Raw genomic sequence first — 20,686 nt, 5'->3', positions numbered from 1 at the left:
TATATATATATATATATATATATATATATATATATATATATATATATATATATATTATTTATTTGTTTATTTATTTATTATAATAAAAAAAAATTTTTTGTCCATAGGTTACCATTAAAAATAAAAAAACTCAAAATTAGATTACAGTGTTGTCAGAAACAATTTAATAAATATATATAATTTAAAAATATATATTTTAGCATACACACAAGGCGTCAATGCTTGATGAAGGACATGTCTGAAGCTTAGCACTAGCGCAATTGTCATAGCAGCATCAGCCAATAAAATTTTTTAAAATATATATATATACTTGAAGTCAGAATTATTAGCCCCCGTTTATTTTTTCCATAATTTCTGTTTAACTGGGAGAAGATTTTTCTCAACACATTTCATAACATAATAGTTTTAATAACTCATTTCTAATAACTGATTTATTTTATCTTTGCCATGATGACAGTAAATAATATTGCACTAGATATTCTTCAAGACACTTCTATACAGCTTAAAGTGACATTTAAAGGCTCAACTTGGTTAATTAGGTTAACTAGGCAGGTTAGGGTAATTAGGCAAGTTATTGTATAACGATGGTTTGTTCTGTAACCTTTTGAAAAAAAAAAGTATATAGCTCAAAGAGGCTAATAATTTTGACCTTAAAATGTTTTTTAAAAATTAAAAACTGCTTTTATTCTAGCCAAAATAAAACAAATAAGACTTTCTCCAGAAGAAAAAATATTATCAGACATACTGTGAAAATTTCCTTGCTCCGTTAAACATCATTTAGGAAATAATTAAAAAGAAAAAAAGTTTATTTTTTTTAAGAGCCAATGAAATAATACACAATAAAATCTGTATTAATCCTTTTTACACGTAAGATTTTCCACCGTTAACCATTATTAATGTGGGGAAAAATACAGTGCTGTACAGTGTGTCAAATTAAAACCAATACCATAATTCGAGATGGGTTGCAACTGCAAAAGTTGACACGTGTGATTGTAAACAAATTAAATTACTACATTTTTACTATTAGAAGCTGGTTATACTCACAGACTGTTGCCACACAACTGTCTTTAAACCCCTTATATAAATGATTTTATCATAGGACCCCTTTAAAAGCAAACATTTTGAACATTCCCTCCTGGTTGCATTATTGTATAACATAAACCTGATAAATTACCTCATACAGATCTTCATCCAGGTCTGGTGCTTTAATGTGCAGAAAGCTGAAGGATTCTTCTGGAAATCCTTTTATTCTGAAAGCGGTTGAGATATACAGCATCATCTTCATCATCATCATCATTATCAGCACACTACAGGTATAATAAATGCACAGTCCATCTGCTCACAGCCAATATTATCTTACATAAGACTTACATATTTCTGTACAACCACAGGCAAACACAGCAACCCAGCAAGACCAGCAGAGGAACCCCAATCTTGGCCATCAGCAGGTAATCTGTGGAGAACATTATAATTCCGAACATCAAATACACTAAAGTTAATGTTCACTGTGAATATTCAATGCAATTATGGAGAGCAATTATGCACAGGCAAAAAATTAAATACGGTAACTTTGCTTGTACACAACAGCTGTTAAATGACAAAACATAATTAATAATGCTGTAAAATTGTTACTTAATATTTTATGGCACGATGCATTAATCAATAATAATGAAAGTATTTATATAGCGCATTTATTATGTATGGCTATATGTATGGCTGTATTTATTATGTATGAAAGCGCTTCACACTCATGAACGGGGGGGGGGTGGTTGGGGGCTGGTCTCTCCACACCACCACCAATATTAATTCCCCAACAATATTACAGAATAAAATAATAAACATAGAAAATCCATTTTCCTTTTGATTTAGTTTTTATCTTCGATATGAATAAACTTTGTTTCCATCATGTGAATAGGCCTTAAAGGGGACATATTATGCCCCTTTTTACAAGAGTGTCCCTAGAGTGTGTATGTGTAAGTTTCACCTCAAAATACCCTACAAATATATATCTATAACTCTTTAAAAACTGCCCCTTTTAGGCCTTGATGCAAATTGTGCCGTTTTGGAGACTGTCGCTTTAAATTCAAATAAGACTGTGCTATTTTCAAAAGGGGCGGAGCTACAAACATCAGCACAGCAGCAGATTCAAAACAGGACTAACGTTATCTGTGTGAAGCTAATTAAATTGAAACTCACCAGCAATGGATGATTTTGTCATTAACAATTAAAAAATTAATGTAAGTTTCTCTGAAACTGTGAATATTTCACTTTTAAACTAATTATGTTTAGGCTAGATTTTATTTTATTTAACAAACCAGTTTGTGCTTTGGCGCTGAAGCATATAGCGGACTGGTTTTGAAACGCTTCACTTCAGATGTTATTCGTTATTCTTGTTTATCTAGAACATAAGGAACCAACAAAAAATACATTAGAATTAAGATACACGTTATACCAAACAAAATTCGATTCAAAAATATATTTTTTCGAGAAAAACATACGATTTATATTTTTGTTTGTGCCCGTCCACTACTCAACTGTGCGGGTGGATGATTTGTTTTGCTCCGTGGAAAATAAGGATTTAATTAATGCTCCATTGTAATTGTTGTATCACAAACCTCTGTCATATATTTGCACATTTTTTTGCTAATAATGTCATTTTTTTGTCTTAAGCATCAGATTTTTCCCTGGTGCTGATGTGCTTTTATTTTCTCCGTCTCACTCGTGACGAGTTCAGGTGAGGGAGTGTTTAATAAGCAGCCCAGCTGGAAATTATATTTTTAGATTTAAAAGAAAATATCTTATTAATAAAAAGAAAATATACGTTTGAGCCTATTAATATCATAACGAATGCCCTTAAATAATGTACCCTAGTTTTCAGCAAGCATCAGTGTTAATTGAGATTGACATGAGATAAAAAAAAAAAAACACATTGAAATTAATATGATACGAAATATTGTTATAACAACACTTGTGACTGCTTTGGGAAATAACGCTCGTCGTAGACATCATGAGATGACTGATTGTGAAGGAATCTGTAGTCTGGCACAAGTCAAGATTTTATCATAAAAAAAAAATCGCATAATCTGATGTTGTGACTTTTGTAGCAGACAATAAAAATCGTGTGATCTGACCGGAGCTTAAGCCTTTAAATGTCACTTTAAGCTGAATACTAGTATCTTACAAAATAATAAGTAAAATATTATGTAGTCATCATGGCAAAGACGAAACAATTTGAAAATGGTTATTAAAACTATTAAAACTAAAAATTAGTTTTAAAAATCTCTGTTAAACAAATATTTTAAAAAATGGAATTTCACTAATACTTTTTTTTCATTAGTTGTACATTTGTAAGTAACAGGGCTGAAGTGACCTAATATGTAAAGTAAGTTGTGACATTTTTATTTATTTATTTATTTATTTACTTTTCCTTTAAAACCGAAGTACACCATATAGCAATCTTGTACTCAGTTATGGTGTTGTTTGTGTGAGTTTCTGAGCTCACGGTTCTGTCTGGTTCTGAAGGTGGCTCTGCTTTCTGGTCCACAGCCCGCAGACGTACAGGCGGCCAGGTGAAAAGTGTACGGCTGGTTCTCCTGGAGTCCGCTGACGGTCAGAGACTTGCTGTGAGGGTCATTCACCGACTGACTGAAGGAAACTGCCACAACCAACAGGAGACATGCATGAGGTTTTAAGAAGACAGAGGAGTAACATCATCCTATTAGCCTAAATCTAACTGTTGTGCAATTTTATTAACAGTATGTGGACAAAAATATGTTTAATAGGTCATTTTAATTTTTAAAATTCTTTTAACCTTCCTGTTATCTTGAGATTTGCAGCACTGTCCAATAGATTGGGGTATATGTGACCCCTGAGACTGAGTTGTGCAAATCATTTTATCATTTATTTCTAATTATAATTTTTCCCCTATTTACATGTTCTTTTACATTTTCAATGATGTTTTTTTATTAATTTAGCTCAGGGTAAATGTATATGATAAACTCTTACATCTAACGTAGCAGAATGTGCATTATAGAAAAAAAGATTAAGAGATTTTTATTCATATTGACATGATATCATCGTTCCACCACATCCTAAAGGGGCTCTATTGGATTGAGAACTGGTGACTGTGGAGGCCATTTGAGTACAGTGAACTCATTGTCATGTTCAAGAAACCAGTCTGAGATGATTCACGCTTTATGATAAGGCACGTTATCCTGCTGGATGTAGCCATCAGAAGATGGGTACACTGTGGTCATAAAGGGATGGACATGGTCAGCAACACTAACTCAGGTAGGCTGTGGTGTTGACTCGATGCTTAATTGGTACTAATGATCCCAAAGTGTGCCAAGAAAATATCCTCTACACCACCACTACCAGCCTGAACTATTGATACAAGGTAGGATAAATCCATGCTTGGATGTTGTTGACGGCAAATTCTGACCCTACCATCCGAATGTGGCAGCAGAAATCAAGATTTATCAGACCAGGCAACGTTTGTAATCTTCTACTGTCCAGTTTTGGTGAGCCTGTGCCAATTGTAGCCTCAGTTTCCTGTTCTTAGCTGACAAGAGTGGCACCCGGTGTGGTCGTCTGCTGCTGTAGCCCATCCGACTCAAGGTTGGACGTGTTGTGCATTCACAGATGCTCTTCTGCAGACCTTGGCTGTAACGAGTAGTTATTTGAGTTACTGTTTCTTTTCTATCAGCTGGAACCAGTCTGGCCATTCTTGACCTCTGGCGAAGAACTGAACAGAACTGCCGCTCACTGGATATTTTCTCTTTTTCTGACCATTCTCTGTAAACCCTGGAGATGGTTGTGCGTGAATTTCCCAGTAGATCAGCAGTTTCTGAAATACTCAGACCAGCCCGTCTGGCACAAACAACCATGCCACATTCAAAGTCACTTAAATCACCTTTCTTCCCCATTCTGATGCTCGGTTTCAGCTGCAGCAGATCGTCTTGACCATGTCTACCTGTCTAAATGCATTGAGTTGCTACCATGTGATTGGCCGATTAGAAAATTTTGTTAATGAGCAGTTGGATAGGTGTACCTAATAAAGTGGCCTATGTATGTATGGGTATATATATATATTAATTATATTACTTTATGTAAAAGAAATAAATCACATATATTATCTGAAAGATTAACCCTTTATGGGGAATAAGGAACTATAAATGGTAATCGTGTGTTGTAATAACCCCAGTAACTCTCCAGGGTTTATTTGATGATTATTCAATGATTGCGTAATAAATGGTTTAAGTAGATGCTTTACTTGCATATAATACTGTGCTTTCTTTGGTAACACTTTAGAATAACAGCCCATAATTAATGTAAGGTATTGTATTTACTAAAATTAACTAAGTATGAATAATCTTGTAAAGCATTTAATAATCATAGTTTAATCAACACTAACTATTGCCTTATTAAAACCCAAAGTTGTGCTTGTTAACTGTCTTTAATTCTTGTTAACATCAATGTATGTCGTAATAAATGTATTACTAATTGTTTGTTCATGTTAGTAAACACTTTAACTAATGGACCAAATTACTGCAGTAAAAACTAGAATAAAATAATTCACCAGCACTGATTTCTAAATATTTCAAATCTCAGTCTTACACTACAACAAATGCTTTTCTTACTTAGTTTTTATTTCTTGGTAACACTTTATAATAACTACACACTATGAATCATTTATTAAGTATTAGCAAATAGTGAATTCATTATCTGTTAAGCATTAACTCTACATTATAAAAACGTTAGTAAGCAGTTTATAACTGCATCTACAAATGCTCTATTCTTGACCAACACATTTATAATGTGCTTAATGATTGTATTTTCATACTTTAATAATCATTTACTTTTCATGACTAAAATAAGTATTGCATTATTTACAATTCAGTTGCATTCAAGAGTAGTCGGTGGTTTTTAAAGCAATTCAGAATTGAGTTAATAAATGCTTTATTAACTCAACTTCATCTAGTTTTGTGACCTAATCTAAAGTGAGCACTATCTATGCTTTATAAATCACATATAAATGACAAGTAAAGGCTTAGTATTAAATAAACAATAATCTTTGCAATCCTATCTAAAAAATAAATTACTGTAAAAATTGGATAAAACAACAACAATATAATAATTTAACAATAAATTATGATGTAACATTTCCATGTTATTTAGTGATGTTTAAACTGCACTGTAATCTATTTTAGATAAGGTTGCGAAGATCTATTTTTCATTGGATATGAGTTCATTTGTGTATCTTAAAATAAATAGAAATGAATAAAGTAGTTTATTTTCTGTTTTCCCAGTTTAGAATATAACTGAGCCTTTAATTGTCATTTATATGTGATTTACAAAGCATAAACAGTCCTCACTTTAGATTAGGTCACAAAACTGGATGAAGTTGAGTTAATAAAGCATTTCTTAACAAACATATTAACTAATTCTATCTGCCCGAGTAATAAGATAAATAAACGCTGATTTCAATAGTTTATTATTCATTTACTAACTCGTTCTGGATGATCTTTAAAAACCACCAACTATTCTTAAATAACTGGTTTGTAAATAATGCAATACTTAATTTAGTCATGAAAAATAAATCATATGAAAATACAATCATTAGGCACATTGTACATGTGTTTATAAGTCAAGAACACAGCATTTGTCTCTGTAGTTATAAACTGCTTGCTAACATACATTAATGTAGAGTTAACGCTAAACAGATAATGAATAAACTGTTTGCTAATGCTTAATAAATGATTTATTATGTGTGGTTATGATAAAGTGATACCGTTTTTTTTTTTTTCTTGTTTCTAGTCCAAATATCTGTTAAAAATGTACATCTAGAAGCACTTTCTAGATAGGTAAATCTAAATATGGTCTTCATTCATTTTCTTTTCGGCTTAGTCCCTTTATTATTCTGGCGCTGCCAAAGCAGAAACCGCTGATTTATCCAGCATATGTTTTAAGCAGTGGATGCCCCTCCAGCCTCAGCCCATCACTAGGATTCCTATACACACTCATTTGCACACACATACACTATGGACAAATTCACCTGTACCACGTCTTTGGACTTGTGGAGGAAACCGGAGCACCCGGAGGAAACCCACGCGAACACTGGGAGAACATGCAAACTCCCCACAGAAATGCCAACTGACCCGGCCGAGGCTCGAACCAGCAACCTTCTTGCTGTGAGGCGACAGCACTACCTACTGCGCCACCGCGTCGCCTTTGGTCTTGTTTTCAGACATAAGTCAAATTAAGTGAGTTTTTCCTTAAATAAAACTGCCAGTGGGATAAATAAAATAATCCTTTTTTTTTTGGTTTGACATTGTAATAAGTTTATTTAACCCCACTGGTAGAAAATGTTTGCTTGTTTTAACTTAATTTTGACTGATTATTTCTGAAAACAATTAATTTTTTTATCTAAAAAATGCTTCTTGAGGGCGATGCGGTGGCGCAGTGGGTAGCACAATCACCTCATAGCTAGAAGATCGCTGGTTTGAGCTTCAGTTGGGTCAGTTGGCATTTCTGTGTGGAGTTTACATGTACTGAGGGCATCCACTGTGTAAAACGTGCTAGATAAGTTTGCGGTTCATTCCGCTGTGGCGACCACAGATTAATAAAGGGACTAAGCCGAAAAGAAAATGAATGAATGCTTTTTGATTTAAGAATTCTTAGATATTTGCACTAGTAACGAGACAGAAAATCACATTTTTTGCAGTGTAGTAAGTTTTTAATTCTCATTTAGGAGTAACGTCACACTCACAGAGCTCAGAACTGCCTTCTGAACGGACTCTGATCACATATCCTGTAATGAATCCAGGGTGTTTGAGATCCTGCTCATTGAATCTCCATGTGAGGTTTACAGATGAGCAGGTGATGTCTGGATGAGAGAGCAGTGTCGGGTACTGCTTTGGCCCTGCAAAACATTCACACATGAAGCTTAAAAACATTCAGAACTTATTGAAATAAAATGTTCAATTGCAATATACGGTCATGTGAAAAAGCAGAGACACCGTATTAAATGGAATAGTTTTCCTTTTACTAACGGTAGTCCTGATTTTCTGGATGAGCTTCTCAGTCTATCAGATCATTCTGGAGAAGTTTTCTGCATTTCAGTCAGGATGAGCTCTGCATAATCAACTGCTCGGTTAGATTAGCACTGCCAGACTTATTTTTGTTAATGCTAGATGTTGTTGTTATTGTTTTTCAAAGTCCTAGCTGCAGTGGAAGAGGATACAGGTACTTGACTGGCCTGTCTGCCATCCCGACCTGTCTCCAATAGAGACTGTGTGGCGCATTTTGAAGTGCAATATGGGTTTTAGGCATAAAACAAAAATAATTTAGACTCATACTATGCATTTTGCACTATTGAGACAACTAACGCTGGTTTTGTGCTTCAGGGTTACTAATAATATGAGAACTACACATATTCAATATCAAGCTGCACAACAGACAGCTTTTGCTCAGGTAAGATAGCTGAAAGCGGATAATAATGGAAGCCTCGCATATTTGAGTTACAAATGTCTGCTTGTATGGAAAAGATAAGGTGGACAAATACAGTCAGATAAGTAAGTGTCAGGTAAAGTGTGCTTGTGCTCTTACTCAGTTCTTTGAGATATCCAGTCTGTTTCTCATGAAGTCTGGGTCCATCAGCGCCGCAGCCATAAATTGTAAACATGTACTGAACTCCTGCTGTAAAATCTCCTGTGAAAATTACATTTCAAAAAATTAAAAAACAAGCAAGCTGTATTTCTAGACCTGGAAATGTCATGTAAGTTTTTAATTATGTACTTTTATATTATACCATTTAAACTATATATTATCAAGATTAATCTGTCCTTAAAGTCTGCATGAACCAGAATCTGCGACCGTTTTTTTTTGTTTGTGACTCAGTTTTTAGAGAAACGGAATATAAAATGAGAGAACAGCAGGCAAGGCTTGTGTTTACTACTGCATTTTTCATTCAGAAAGATCAGGAAAAGGGTTTGGGGAGAGTTATTACAACATAACAGACTCCTCCACTTCAACATTTCTGTTTGTTGTCATAACAGAGTTGGAGGGGCGTGGCTAAGTATGTTAGCCCCGCCCAATATCTCAGATAGACGTAATCTGAGAATTTGACTGAAAACAAACGGGAAGTGCATTTACAGGTTTCAATTTTAGATTACAAGAGCAAACATTTATTATTTCTTAATGACACAGATCAATTGTTCACTCCAAAACTAGCAATGTGAGCTAACAAAATCAATATGGTTAGTTTTGATTTCATGTGTACTTTAAACAAAGGTGAAATGTATGGTCAAAACCAGCACGTAATTAAAATACGCCAGCAACATTTTGGAAGTTAGGTTCACTTTAAAAGCTTAAAAATAAAAGCATCAATACTTTTTACATGACTGTATAAAAATATATTATTATTATTTACATTTCAAAGCAGAAATTGAATATTATATACTGTATCATAATTTATATTTATTAAAATGTTATGTGAATAAAAATAAATAAATAAATAAATAATAATAAAATATTGTCTACTTTAACGTTTCAAATAAACTTTTGGGGAAAAAAAGTCAAATTATGCCTGAATAAACACTGTAAAATAATGTAAAAATAATTAAAATAAAATAATTAATCATACTAAATGTATTTCTGTTAAATGTACAGATTTGAAGGACAGTAGCAAAAAAATAAAGCTTTAAAATAACAATTAATCACAGTTTTTGTGGCCAATCTGTAATTCTCAAATAGTTTTTAAAAAATAATAATGTTACAAATACACTATACCTGACAATTATTGAGGCCTATCCAAGTTTTAGGAACAACAAATATAATAACTTGATTTCTAGTGGATCATTTGGTATCAGAAGTGGCTCATATGTATTTTACCAAAATAAAATATGATCATGTCTTGATTTTGAATGATTTCATTAGGACAGTAACGTCTGACTTTGCTTAGACCAAAGTCTTGTCACTGAACAGAAATAATGTCCAGTATAGAATATAAAGTCATGCTGCAGTGGAAACAGAATGAATATTGTGTTTGACTCCCATGAGCTTGGAGGACTGCATCCATACATTTCTGCAATGACTCGAATAACGAACCCAGGCTCATTCTGAAAACGTAGTCCCGTGGACATTTCTGGAGACCGCGAAATACATGTTTTTGCAGTTTTTGCGAGTCCATGAGAGGCCGCTGCGTGCGCCTTTGGTATCTCAGATTTCTCTCGTAAGTGCCATTCGCGCCCGCTGTTCTCGTGTAAATTTTCCAGAGGCAGCTGTTGACCGAGCGTCTGTCTGACTGAATGAATGACTGGAAGACTGACTGGCCGGCCGACCAATCGACAGACCTACACTCCTCCTTACCTAAACCCAACCAATTTTATCGATTGACCCACCCACCCATTTATTTCCCTAAACCCAACCAACGATTTACAAAAGCCATCCAGAAAAATAAAAGCCCTCGTCTGATTTTTACCATGTTTTCGGATTTTACCACATTCTCACCTTGTTATTCACTCGTTCATTTTGTTTTTGGGATTCTGTTTTTGTCTTACCTGATTTCTGGACCCGCTGTTCCCCGGCCGGAGTCGAACACCGTCATCGTGGTCATCTCCAGTCCACCGAGCTAACTGGATAAACTGGTTGCGGCGGGAAAGCCCTCCACGCGAGGTAAGCGGTTAGCTGCTAAACGCGAAAAGGAATGGCGTCACACCGCCCCGTAGCGTTCGTTTAAAAAAATTAAATGCAGTCATACATACCCCCTGCTACATAATTCACGGTGTCCAGAAACGTCCGCGGGACTACGTTTTCAGAATGAGCCTGGGTTGCAAATCACTGATTAATAAAGTCATCTAGAATGACAAAAAAAGCGTTCTTGCAGAACTCCCAGAGTTCATCAAGAGTCTTTGGATTCATCTTCAATGCCTCCTCTTTCATCTTATCCTAGACATGCTCAATAATGTTCATTCTGGTGACTGGACTGGCCAATCCTGGAGCCCCTTGACCTTCTTTGCTTTCAGGAACTTTGATGTTGAGGCTGAAGTATGAGATGGAGCGCTATCCTGCTGAAGAATTTGCCCTCTCCTGTGGTTTGTAATGTAATGGGCTGCACAAATGTCTTGAGACCTGTGGCTGTTGATGTTGCCATCCACTCTGCAGATCTTTCGCATGCCCCCATACTGAATGTAACCAGGGGCGCAACTACACATTTACTGAGGGGTATGCGGGTTCAAGTTCAAATTGGACTGTATGTATGATTTGACAGTTTATTTTGATAAAAATGTAAAAAAAAAATGTAAACAGTTACGTCTACATGAGCACTTTAAACTTGGCTGTGTGACTGCATGTTATTGTCTTAAATGATTTTGAATTAAAACGTGTGTGCCAACTTATGCAACTCATGGTATAATTTTTATTTAATAAAATACAATATTATACTCGCATAAAATGCAAAATAAACATTTTTAACAAAACATATTTATTTATTTTTGTTATTTGAAACTTTTAATAAGGATAATTTCGAAAATCGTTTTGGCGACCCCTATGCGACGCATATACTGCATACCCCCTTTTTGCGCCTCTGAATGTAACCCCAAACCATGGTTTTTTCTTCATCAAACTTGACTGATTTCTGTGAGAATCTTGGGTTCCAATAGGTCTTCTGCAGTATTTGTGATGATTGGGATGCAGTTCAACAGATGATTCATCAGAAAAAATTGACTTTCTGCCACTTTTCCAAATGATCAACTAGAAGTCAAGTTATTATTTGTTGCTCTTACAACTGGGATCCACAACAAGACTTTTGTCAGGTGACTAGATTTGACTGACTAGATTTGTTTGGTATAACCCACATGTCAATTAATGTAGTTTTAGTGATACATTTTCAAACATTATTATTATTATTATTATTATTAATAATTATGAATCTTCTTGTATTGTAGGCACTCAAACACTTCAGTATACCTGCATTCAGCTGTAAGGACGTCTGATTGGCTGGAACCTTCCTCCACAGTAAAATGCAGGGAGGCTCAATACCCAGCATGCACCACTCTACGACGTAATCACAGGTAGCGCCAGAGTCTCTCGTCCAGGTGAGGTGGAATCCCTCATCATTACCCACAATCCTCTTTATGACTGAATGTGAAGCAGAAATAGGCTTTTCCTCTGTACGTGCTGAAGGAATGGTGATGTGTGACGGTACAGATAAACCAGTGCGAATGGCGGCCTTCACAGTGACATCATGCATGTGGAGATCTGTGTTTAACTCCACCTGCGTCTGTGTGACATTCATACACACACTCCTCTGTGGATTAATGCTGCTCACACACACCTCATACGCTTCAATGTGCAGCTGCGGGTCACTGCTGACCTGAGGAAGAGGAACACATGCGGGATCAGCCGATATTTGTGTATTCCTGTTTATATGTAATTAAGTTACACACAGTTTTAATTCCTTTTCAAATATTGAATATAAACATAACACAATTTTACACATAATAGTTTCATAACCAAATTATTTTATCTTTGCAGTACATAATATTTGACTAGATATTTTTTAAGATACTAGTATTCAGTATGACATTTAAAGGCTTAACTAGGTTAATTAGGCAAGTTAGGATAATTAGGCAAATCGCTGTATAATGATGGTTTGTTATGTAGACGATCAAAAAAATATTGCTTAAGGGGGCTAATAATTGTGACCTTAAAATGGCTTTTAAAAAAATTAAAAACTTTTATTCTAGCTGAAATAAAACAAATAAGACTTTCTCCAGAAGAAAAAATATTATCAGACATACTGTGAACATTTCCAGGCACCCCTAACTCGAGCCAAAATTATAATGCATCATTCACATATTAATTACTGCGTTTAAAGTGTGTAGCATTAATTGAAACATAAATATACAGCTTACCTGATTACTTTTTCTGTGAGGACAACATGCTAAACTGTGGTTGGATTCCTGACATGACTAACTGTAAATCATCTTTCACTGTCAATAAGCATGAGCCATAGCGTACTTGCTTTTGATGTACGTATACAGAAAATGCTGCTTCGCAAACCCAAGTTCGCAGAGCCTTTACGGTGTGGTTGAGTCGAACATCGAGTACGTTTACATGGACAACAATACTTTAATACGATTTTAACATGATTAACACAATACTCTGATTAAGAGTCGACCATGTAAACAGCATATTTCATGTAGGACTTTGCGCCGCATTTTGTGACGAGATCCACACATGTGGCTGTCAGTAAAGGACTGCATACACACACGAAATGCGTAGTTTTTTTTTTTTTATTTCCATTCGACGTGCGGTATCAGTAAAAACAACACTCCTCCACCAGTCCTTCATATTCGTTTCAAATACCCCAGTTTGTCATGGGGGCATGAGTGAAACGTTCATGAGTCGGGAAATTAAAGCTGAAACACCCAAAAAGTTACATGAGACTCTGCAGGAAACGTGAGTAGCCTGGTGATGCAACATTCATTCATATATATATATATATATATATATATATATATATATATATATATATATATATATATATACACATATATATATATATATACACATATATATATACACATATATATATATATATACACACACACACACATATATATATATATATATATATACACATATATATATATATATACACATATATATATACACATATATATATATATATACACACACACACACATATATATATATATATATATATATATATATATATATATATATATATATATATATACACACACACATATATATATATGTATATATATATATATATATATATATATATATATATATATATATATATATATATGTATATGTATATATGTATATGTGTGTGTGTGTGTGTGTATATATATATATATATATATATATATATATATATATATATATATATATATATATATATACATATATATACATATATATATATATAAATACATATACATATATACGTATACATATATACAGTATACATACATATATACGTATACATGTGTGTGTATGTGTATATATGTGTATATATATATGTATATATGTGTTTACATATATATGTGATTTAATTTCAGTTAAATTAAAGATTTATATACAGACATGGACAAAATTGTTGGTACACTTCCATTGACAAAAGAAAACCAGGTCACTGAAAGAACTTGATTCTGAAAAAGTAATGACTAATCAAAAATGACTGAAAATATACTCATGAAAGACAGATATTGCTCGAATTCTGGTTCATTTAAAGGCAATCTAATGAAATTGGCCTGGACAAAATTGATGAGTACCAACAATTTTATCCATGTCTGTTTATGTAACTTTGTGTATATATTTAATAAAATATATCGACATCACAAATTACAAATAATGACACCGACTTAAACAAAAATTGTAAGATTTAAACTGTAAATTAAATTTCTTGACACTAAGATAATATGGTTAAAAGCAAATACATGTTTAATCTCATGCTGTGCTGTTTAGTTGATGACAGAAATGATAAGAAAAATAAACGTACAGGTTTCCACAGAAGTGTGATGTTGCGATTGGGATGTTTCTTGATCTGTCTCCACAGTTCTACAGTCACTAGAGGCTCTGCAAGGAAATAAGGAAGGAAGGAAGGAAGGAGACATAAAAAATCTAAATGTTTGCATTTTCTTACTGTACAAAGTCTGTTATTGGTAGGGATAATTCTTGAATAACTATTAAGGCCTTGATATATTTTGTAAAAGCTGCTTTAGAACAATATTTATTATTAAAAACACTAGACAAATAAACTTTAATTTAATTTACACATAAGTGCAATTAAAAAGGATTAAGATAATACTCATGATATTTTAAAAAATAATTCATTTAGAAATTGATTAAATAAGTAAAAATAGATAGATACAAAATTGATTCATAGTAAATTTTACAATGATAAAATTATCAAAAATATTAAAATACATTTTAACAATTGATTATAATATGTAAAAACAAATACAAATCACATTAGAATAAATAATACAAATCGAAATAAATTAAGTACATAAATGTGTAAAAATATATGAATTGGATTAGAAAGTAACTTAATTGAAGTTATATAGTTTCTAAATAATCTATTAGTCTCATGCTTATGTAACCCCACCGGTCCGAGCTGGTATTGAACCGACATCCTTCCGCATGGGAGTCGGGTCCTCTACCAAGGAGGCTAAAGATCATGGCCTCTAGCGTCTATCGCTAGAGCACCTTTAGAGGTCCGAGGAGTGAGGTTTACCTGCACAGCACTTACTAGCTGGCCTCCGTTACACATAATATTGTTAAATGTATTACGGCACTTTATGTAAGAAACTATGATATGCCTTGTTCATTTTAAGACCAGGTACTCTTGCATGAGAATGTTCCCATCTAAAAAAAAGTATTTAAAGGGACGGTTCACCCCGGAATGAAAATTCTGTCATTGTTTACTCGCCCTCTGCTTGATTCAAACATGTTTGCGTTTCTTCTGTTAAACACAAAGGAAGATAAACAGCCATTGAATATTTTCCCTCCTACTATGGATGGTCAGTGGCTGCTGGTTTGAAACATTTTCCAGAATATCTTCCTTTGTGTTTTTACAGAAGAAAGAAACTCATAAACGTTTAGACTGTGAGTAAATGCTGAGGAAATAGTCATTTTTGGCTGAACTATCTCTTTAAACAGTATACAGTATATGCAGTAACAGTATATGCCTTCAAATGAGATTCAGGCATCGTTTAACCCCTAAACCGCAACATAAAAGAGTTTCTCTTTGAGTATACAGTATAAGGGCCTTTAGTTCACCTGTGATGAAGAGCCACTGTGCTGTCCATTGGCCCCAGTGTTTAGCCTGTACTGCGCAGCGCCCCCTGCTGGTGTACTGTGTGCTTGGCGTCAGGTTCTGCAGTCTGAACACATACAGCTGCACTGAGTCTGATCCATCCTGAACTAACTCCTATAAGACAATAACAACACCTTTCATCTTTAAAATATCTTATTTGCCATTTGTAACATTGCTGTCCTTCAATGTAAACAGTCTGCCAAGATATTAATTAAAAAGTGCATGCTTAACAAAGATGTTGACTCTCAAAAGAAAGTTTCAGCTCTGAATTTCCTTATCAAATCATTTATATTATATTATATTATATTATATTATATTATATTATATTATATTATATTATATTATATTATATTATATTATATTATATTATATTATATTATTTAATTTTATATTATTTAATTTTATATTATATTAACTACTGTACATCAAAAAATTCTAAGTAACACATTTGTATAATCCCCACCTATCTGTGACATACGAACAATTTGAAATGTCAGAAACTTTCTTTCTCATATGGAAATATATAAAAAAACAGAGGTGACCAGCTGACCAATCAGAGCAGAGCTGGCTTACGAAAGGGAGCAGTTTACAAACCTTACAGTTTGTGTAAGTTGGAACTTGCTAAGACCTTTAGTTCGATATGTTGATGTACTTAAAACTGAATACTGAGTAGGAGGCGGGGCTTTTTGTGCGGGGCGTGGTTAAGAATAGTGTGAACACATTTGCATAATCTCCACCTGTCTGTGACATACGAACAATGTGCAATGTGAGAAACGTCCTTTCTCATATGGAAATATCAATCAAAACAGAGTTGGCCAGCTGACCAATCAGAGCAGAGTTGACTTATGGAAGGGAGGGGTTTACAGACCCTAAAGTCCACATAAACTGGTAGTTGCTGGGACTTATTTCAGTATGTTGATGTACTTCCAACTGAATATTGAATATGTGGCGGGGCTTTCTTTTTGAGCATCATTCTCTTATAGCAAACTAACGGTGAGAGGGGCGTGGTTAACAATATTGTGAACACATTTGCATAATCCACATTTATCTGTGATGCGTAAACAATCTGAAATGTGAGAAATTTTGTTTCTCTCATGGAAAAATCAAAACAGAGTTGGCCAGCTGACCAATCAGAGCAAAATTGGCTTAGAGAGGGAGGGGTTTACAGACACTAAAGTTCACCTGAACTGGTAGTTGCTGAGACTTTTATTTCAGTATGCTGATGCACTTTCAACTGGAACTGAATATTGAGTAGGAGGCGGGGCTTTCGTTTTGCGCATCATTCCCTCAGAGCAAACTAACGGTACAGGAGTGGTTAAGAATATTGTCACTGAAGTCGTCAAACTGACGTCAACAGAGAAGCACCAACACATCTAACGCAGAAGCAAATGCTCAAACTTTGATTACCAAAACAAACATTTTTTCAGTGGATTAACTCGAGTGGATTAATTATTGGTATAAAGCAGGGATGTCAAACTCAATTCTTGGAGGGCCGCAGCCCTGCACAGTTTAGTTCCAGCCCTGCTTCAACACACTTACCTATAGGTTTCAAACAAGACTGAAAGACTTAATTAGTTTGATCAGCTGTGTTTAATTAGGGTTGGAACTAAACTGTGCAGGGCTGCGGCCCTCCAGGAATTCGGTTTGACATCCCTGATCTAAAGCATAACCAATATGCAAAATAAAAACAGTAAATTTTGATTTCACATGGACTTTGAGCTCTGAATTGATTCAAAAGAACCAAATCGAAATCATTGCAAAATTATTCTAATAATAGTTGCATATTAGATACATTACAATGTTTTCCAAGCCTATGTGCATTTATTATACCGTAAGGGACTAAAACACAAAATTAGGACACTTTAAAATCTCATATGACCTGCTCTTTAAAAACAGGATGTGCCTCAGCAGCTCTGCTAAAGATCATTTGTGGTAGATTTGATGTGGTAAGAGAGATTAATCAAGTTTATAAGGTGTTCAGAAACTCCCTCAGATGGCATCTTATTATTTGTAAGTCTATTTTGCAACAGGAAAGAGAAAACCTTTAATGTGATGAATCACCTGTACGGTTCCTCCTGGCTCAAGTTCAATCTGGCAAATTAGTTGAAGTCCACTGAAACTGCCGTTTAGATGTAGGATCACCAGTGAATCAAACACACCTGCAGTCACTTCAAGACGCTGAGGCACTGGAAAAACTGAAGCGAGATTGAATGGAAAACAAAGTAAAGAGTTATTTCCGATATGCAACTTGAGCTAAAGCATACAATAGTGATGATTTGAGGCCTATTTACACCTAGTGTTAAAGTGCGGTTATAGTGCAAAGTTTTGGAAGCTGTTTGGACAGAACTGTGTGTAGGTATAGTGTGTCCACAGTCATATTGGAGTAATATAAACGCAACAAGTCTCTTTTTTTAATTTCCTGACAAACTAGGATCCATATCCCAGCGATCTTACGTAGCAGTGCTGTTTTCCCCACCCACCAATATTGATTGACAGTCGCGTTTTACCATGTCTTAGTATTAAAGCGTATAATCATGTCGATAAGACAGGATTTGCAAAGAAAAAATAGGATTAAAAGATCTGTTCCAACTCTCTGTGATCAAACTGCAACTCAGAAGCATTAAGTGCTACACTTTGTATTTTTCAATAGCATTTTCAACAATACTTTTTGAGCTACACAATTCATAACCGCTGGACTCAGTACAGCTGCATAGTGAGCACAACTATAAATGAGGACGCTTCAATCACACAACAGCAATCCTGGGGTGTAGATGTTAAATCAGGTTTATTTTGTATAGTAACTAATGGATACAGCAGCATATTTACCCATTTGGTGGGCATCCTGTCACATTTGCCGTGACTAGATAAGCAAAAACGTGTGTGTGTGTGTGTGTGTGTGTGTGTGTGTGTGTGTGTGTGTGTGTGTGTGTGTGTGCGTGCGTGCGTGCCTACACAGTGAATGTTGTGAAGCATTTTTTGTGTGGCTCATTCATCATTGCAGGAAGGCTGAATAATTGGGTAACTTTGGGAAACTTCCTGGTTCAATCTTAATCTGCGGTCACACTTGAGTTTGAGCATGCAAAATTCTGTCGTACGGTGCTGCAAAAAGGGGCAAGATTAAACAAGATGATTAGATGTTAAAATGGTGAGCGATTGGTCCATATTTTAAATTTCTGTACAGAGAGGTCATGTTTTGATCTTCCACTGGTCTCATGCGATCACATTATGCAATTTCGCAAGCTTGAACTTTTATGAACGATTATGTGACATTTTTCGTGCGAGCTTGTGTTTTCAGTCTGCCACATTTGCATGCACATGAATGGAAGTCTATGGGCAGAAAGTGTTGTGTGACGAAAAGAAGTGCGGCTTTACTGTGGTATTTGTGACTGTTGGTCATGTCTGAGTTTCTGTCTGTCATTCTTCTGTGTTAATCCTTACATCCAACCCTGGTTACCCTTCTCTGAAACACAAGTAGGGTTGTCAAAAGTATCAAATTTGGTGCCAATCGGTACTAAAAAAAATTAAATGTTTAGAGCGCGGATAAATACAACGTAGCATTTCAAAGTCATGTAGATCAGCTGATCTGTCTATAAATTGACATATGTAATGTGTATTTGTGTGTATTTTGTATAACGCAATTTATTGTGTATGGCCATACACCCAAAGCTCTTCACAATTATGAAGGGGGTCTCTCCACTTCAGCAACAGTGGACAGCATCCGCTTGGATGATGCGACGCAGCCACAGGACCAAGGATACAAGTGCGCCCACCACACGTCAGCTACAGGTGAAGTGGAGAGACAGTGATAGAGCCAATTCAGTGGATGGAAATGATAGGGAAGCCATGATGGGCAAGGGCTGATGGAGGGAATTTGGCCAGAACACCTGGGTTACACCCCTACTCTTTACGAGAAGTGCCATGGGATTTTTTTTAATGACCACAGAGAGCACAGACCATGGAGAGTCAGGACCTCGGTTTAATGTCTCATCCGAAAGACATTTGAGGGATCTGATGATGGATCAACTGATCTACGCAACTTTAAAACGTGCTCCACTTTATTAGGTAGACCTGTCCAACTGCTTGATAACGCAATCTTCTAATCAGCCAATCACATGGCAGCAACTTAATGCATTTAGGCATGTAGACATGGTCAAAGGGATCTGCTGCAGTTCAAACCGAGCATCAGAATGGGGAAGAAAGGGGATTTAAGTGACTTTGAATGTGTCATGGTTGTTGGTGCCAGACAGGCTGGTCTGAGTATTTCAAAAACTGCTGATCTACTGGGATTTTCACGCACAACCATCTTTAGGTCTGGAAAAAAGAGAAAATATCCAGTGAGCGGCAGTTCTGTGGGCGCAAATGACTTGTTGATGCCAGAGGAGAATGGCCAGACTGGTTCCAGCTGATAGAAAGGCAACAGTAACTCAAATAACCACTCGTTACAACCGAGCTATGCAGAAGAGCATCTCTGAACGCACAACACGTCCAACCTTGAGGCAGATAGGCTACAGCAGCAGAAGACCACACCGGGTGCCACTCCTGTCAGCTAAAAACAGGAAACTGAGGCTACAATTCACACAGGATCACCAAAATTGGACAATAGAAGATTGGAGAAACGTTGCCTGGTCTGATGAGTCTCGATTTCTGCTGCAACATTCGGATGGTAGGGTCAGAATTTGGCGTCAACAACATGAAAGCATGGATCCATCCTGCCTTGAATCAACAGTTCAGGCTGGTGGTGGTGGTGTAATAGTGTGGGGGATTTTCTTGGCACACTTTGGGCCCTTAAGTACAATTTAAGCCTCATATCAACACCACAGCCTACTTGAGTAT

At 35.3% G+C, this 20,686-nt stretch overlaps 1 protein-coding gene across 1 annotated transcript in view; it reads right to left on the bottom strand.

Moving 5' to 3' along the window:
• Nucleotides 1–20,686, bottom strand: part of osmr (oncostatin M receptor) — a 42,542-nt gene that overhangs the window by 2,986 nt on the left and 18,870 nt on the right. Inside the window, exons 7-15 of the mRNA XM_056457329.1 lie at nt 17,915–18,048; nt 15,817–15,967; nt 14,534–14,610; nt 11,968–12,373; nt 8,608–8,709; nt 7,769–7,921; nt 3,503–3,655; nt 1,372–1,453; nt 1,175–1,250 (exon numbers count right to left, since the gene is read on the bottom strand). Coding sequence (XP_056313304.1) covers nt 1,175–1,250; nt 1,372–1,453; nt 3,503–3,655; nt 7,769–7,921; nt 8,608–8,709; nt 11,968–12,373; nt 14,534–14,610; nt 15,817–15,967; nt 17,915–18,048 — 1,334 coding nt within the window. The remainder of the gene's footprint in view (nt 1–1,174; nt 1,251–1,371; nt 1,454–3,502; nt 3,656–7,768; nt 7,922–8,607; nt 8,710–11,967; nt 12,374–14,533; nt 14,611–15,816; nt 15,968–17,914; nt 18,049–20,686) is intronic.

Source organism: Danio aesculapii, chromosome 5 (assembly GCF_903798145.1).
Source record: "Danio aesculapii chromosome 5, fDanAes4.1, whole genome shotgun sequence".
Taxonomy (NCBI): Eukaryota; Metazoa; Chordata; class Actinopteri; order Cypriniformes; family Danionidae; genus Danio; species Danio aesculapii.
This window is presented reverse-complemented; position numbering and strand designations above follow the sequence as displayed.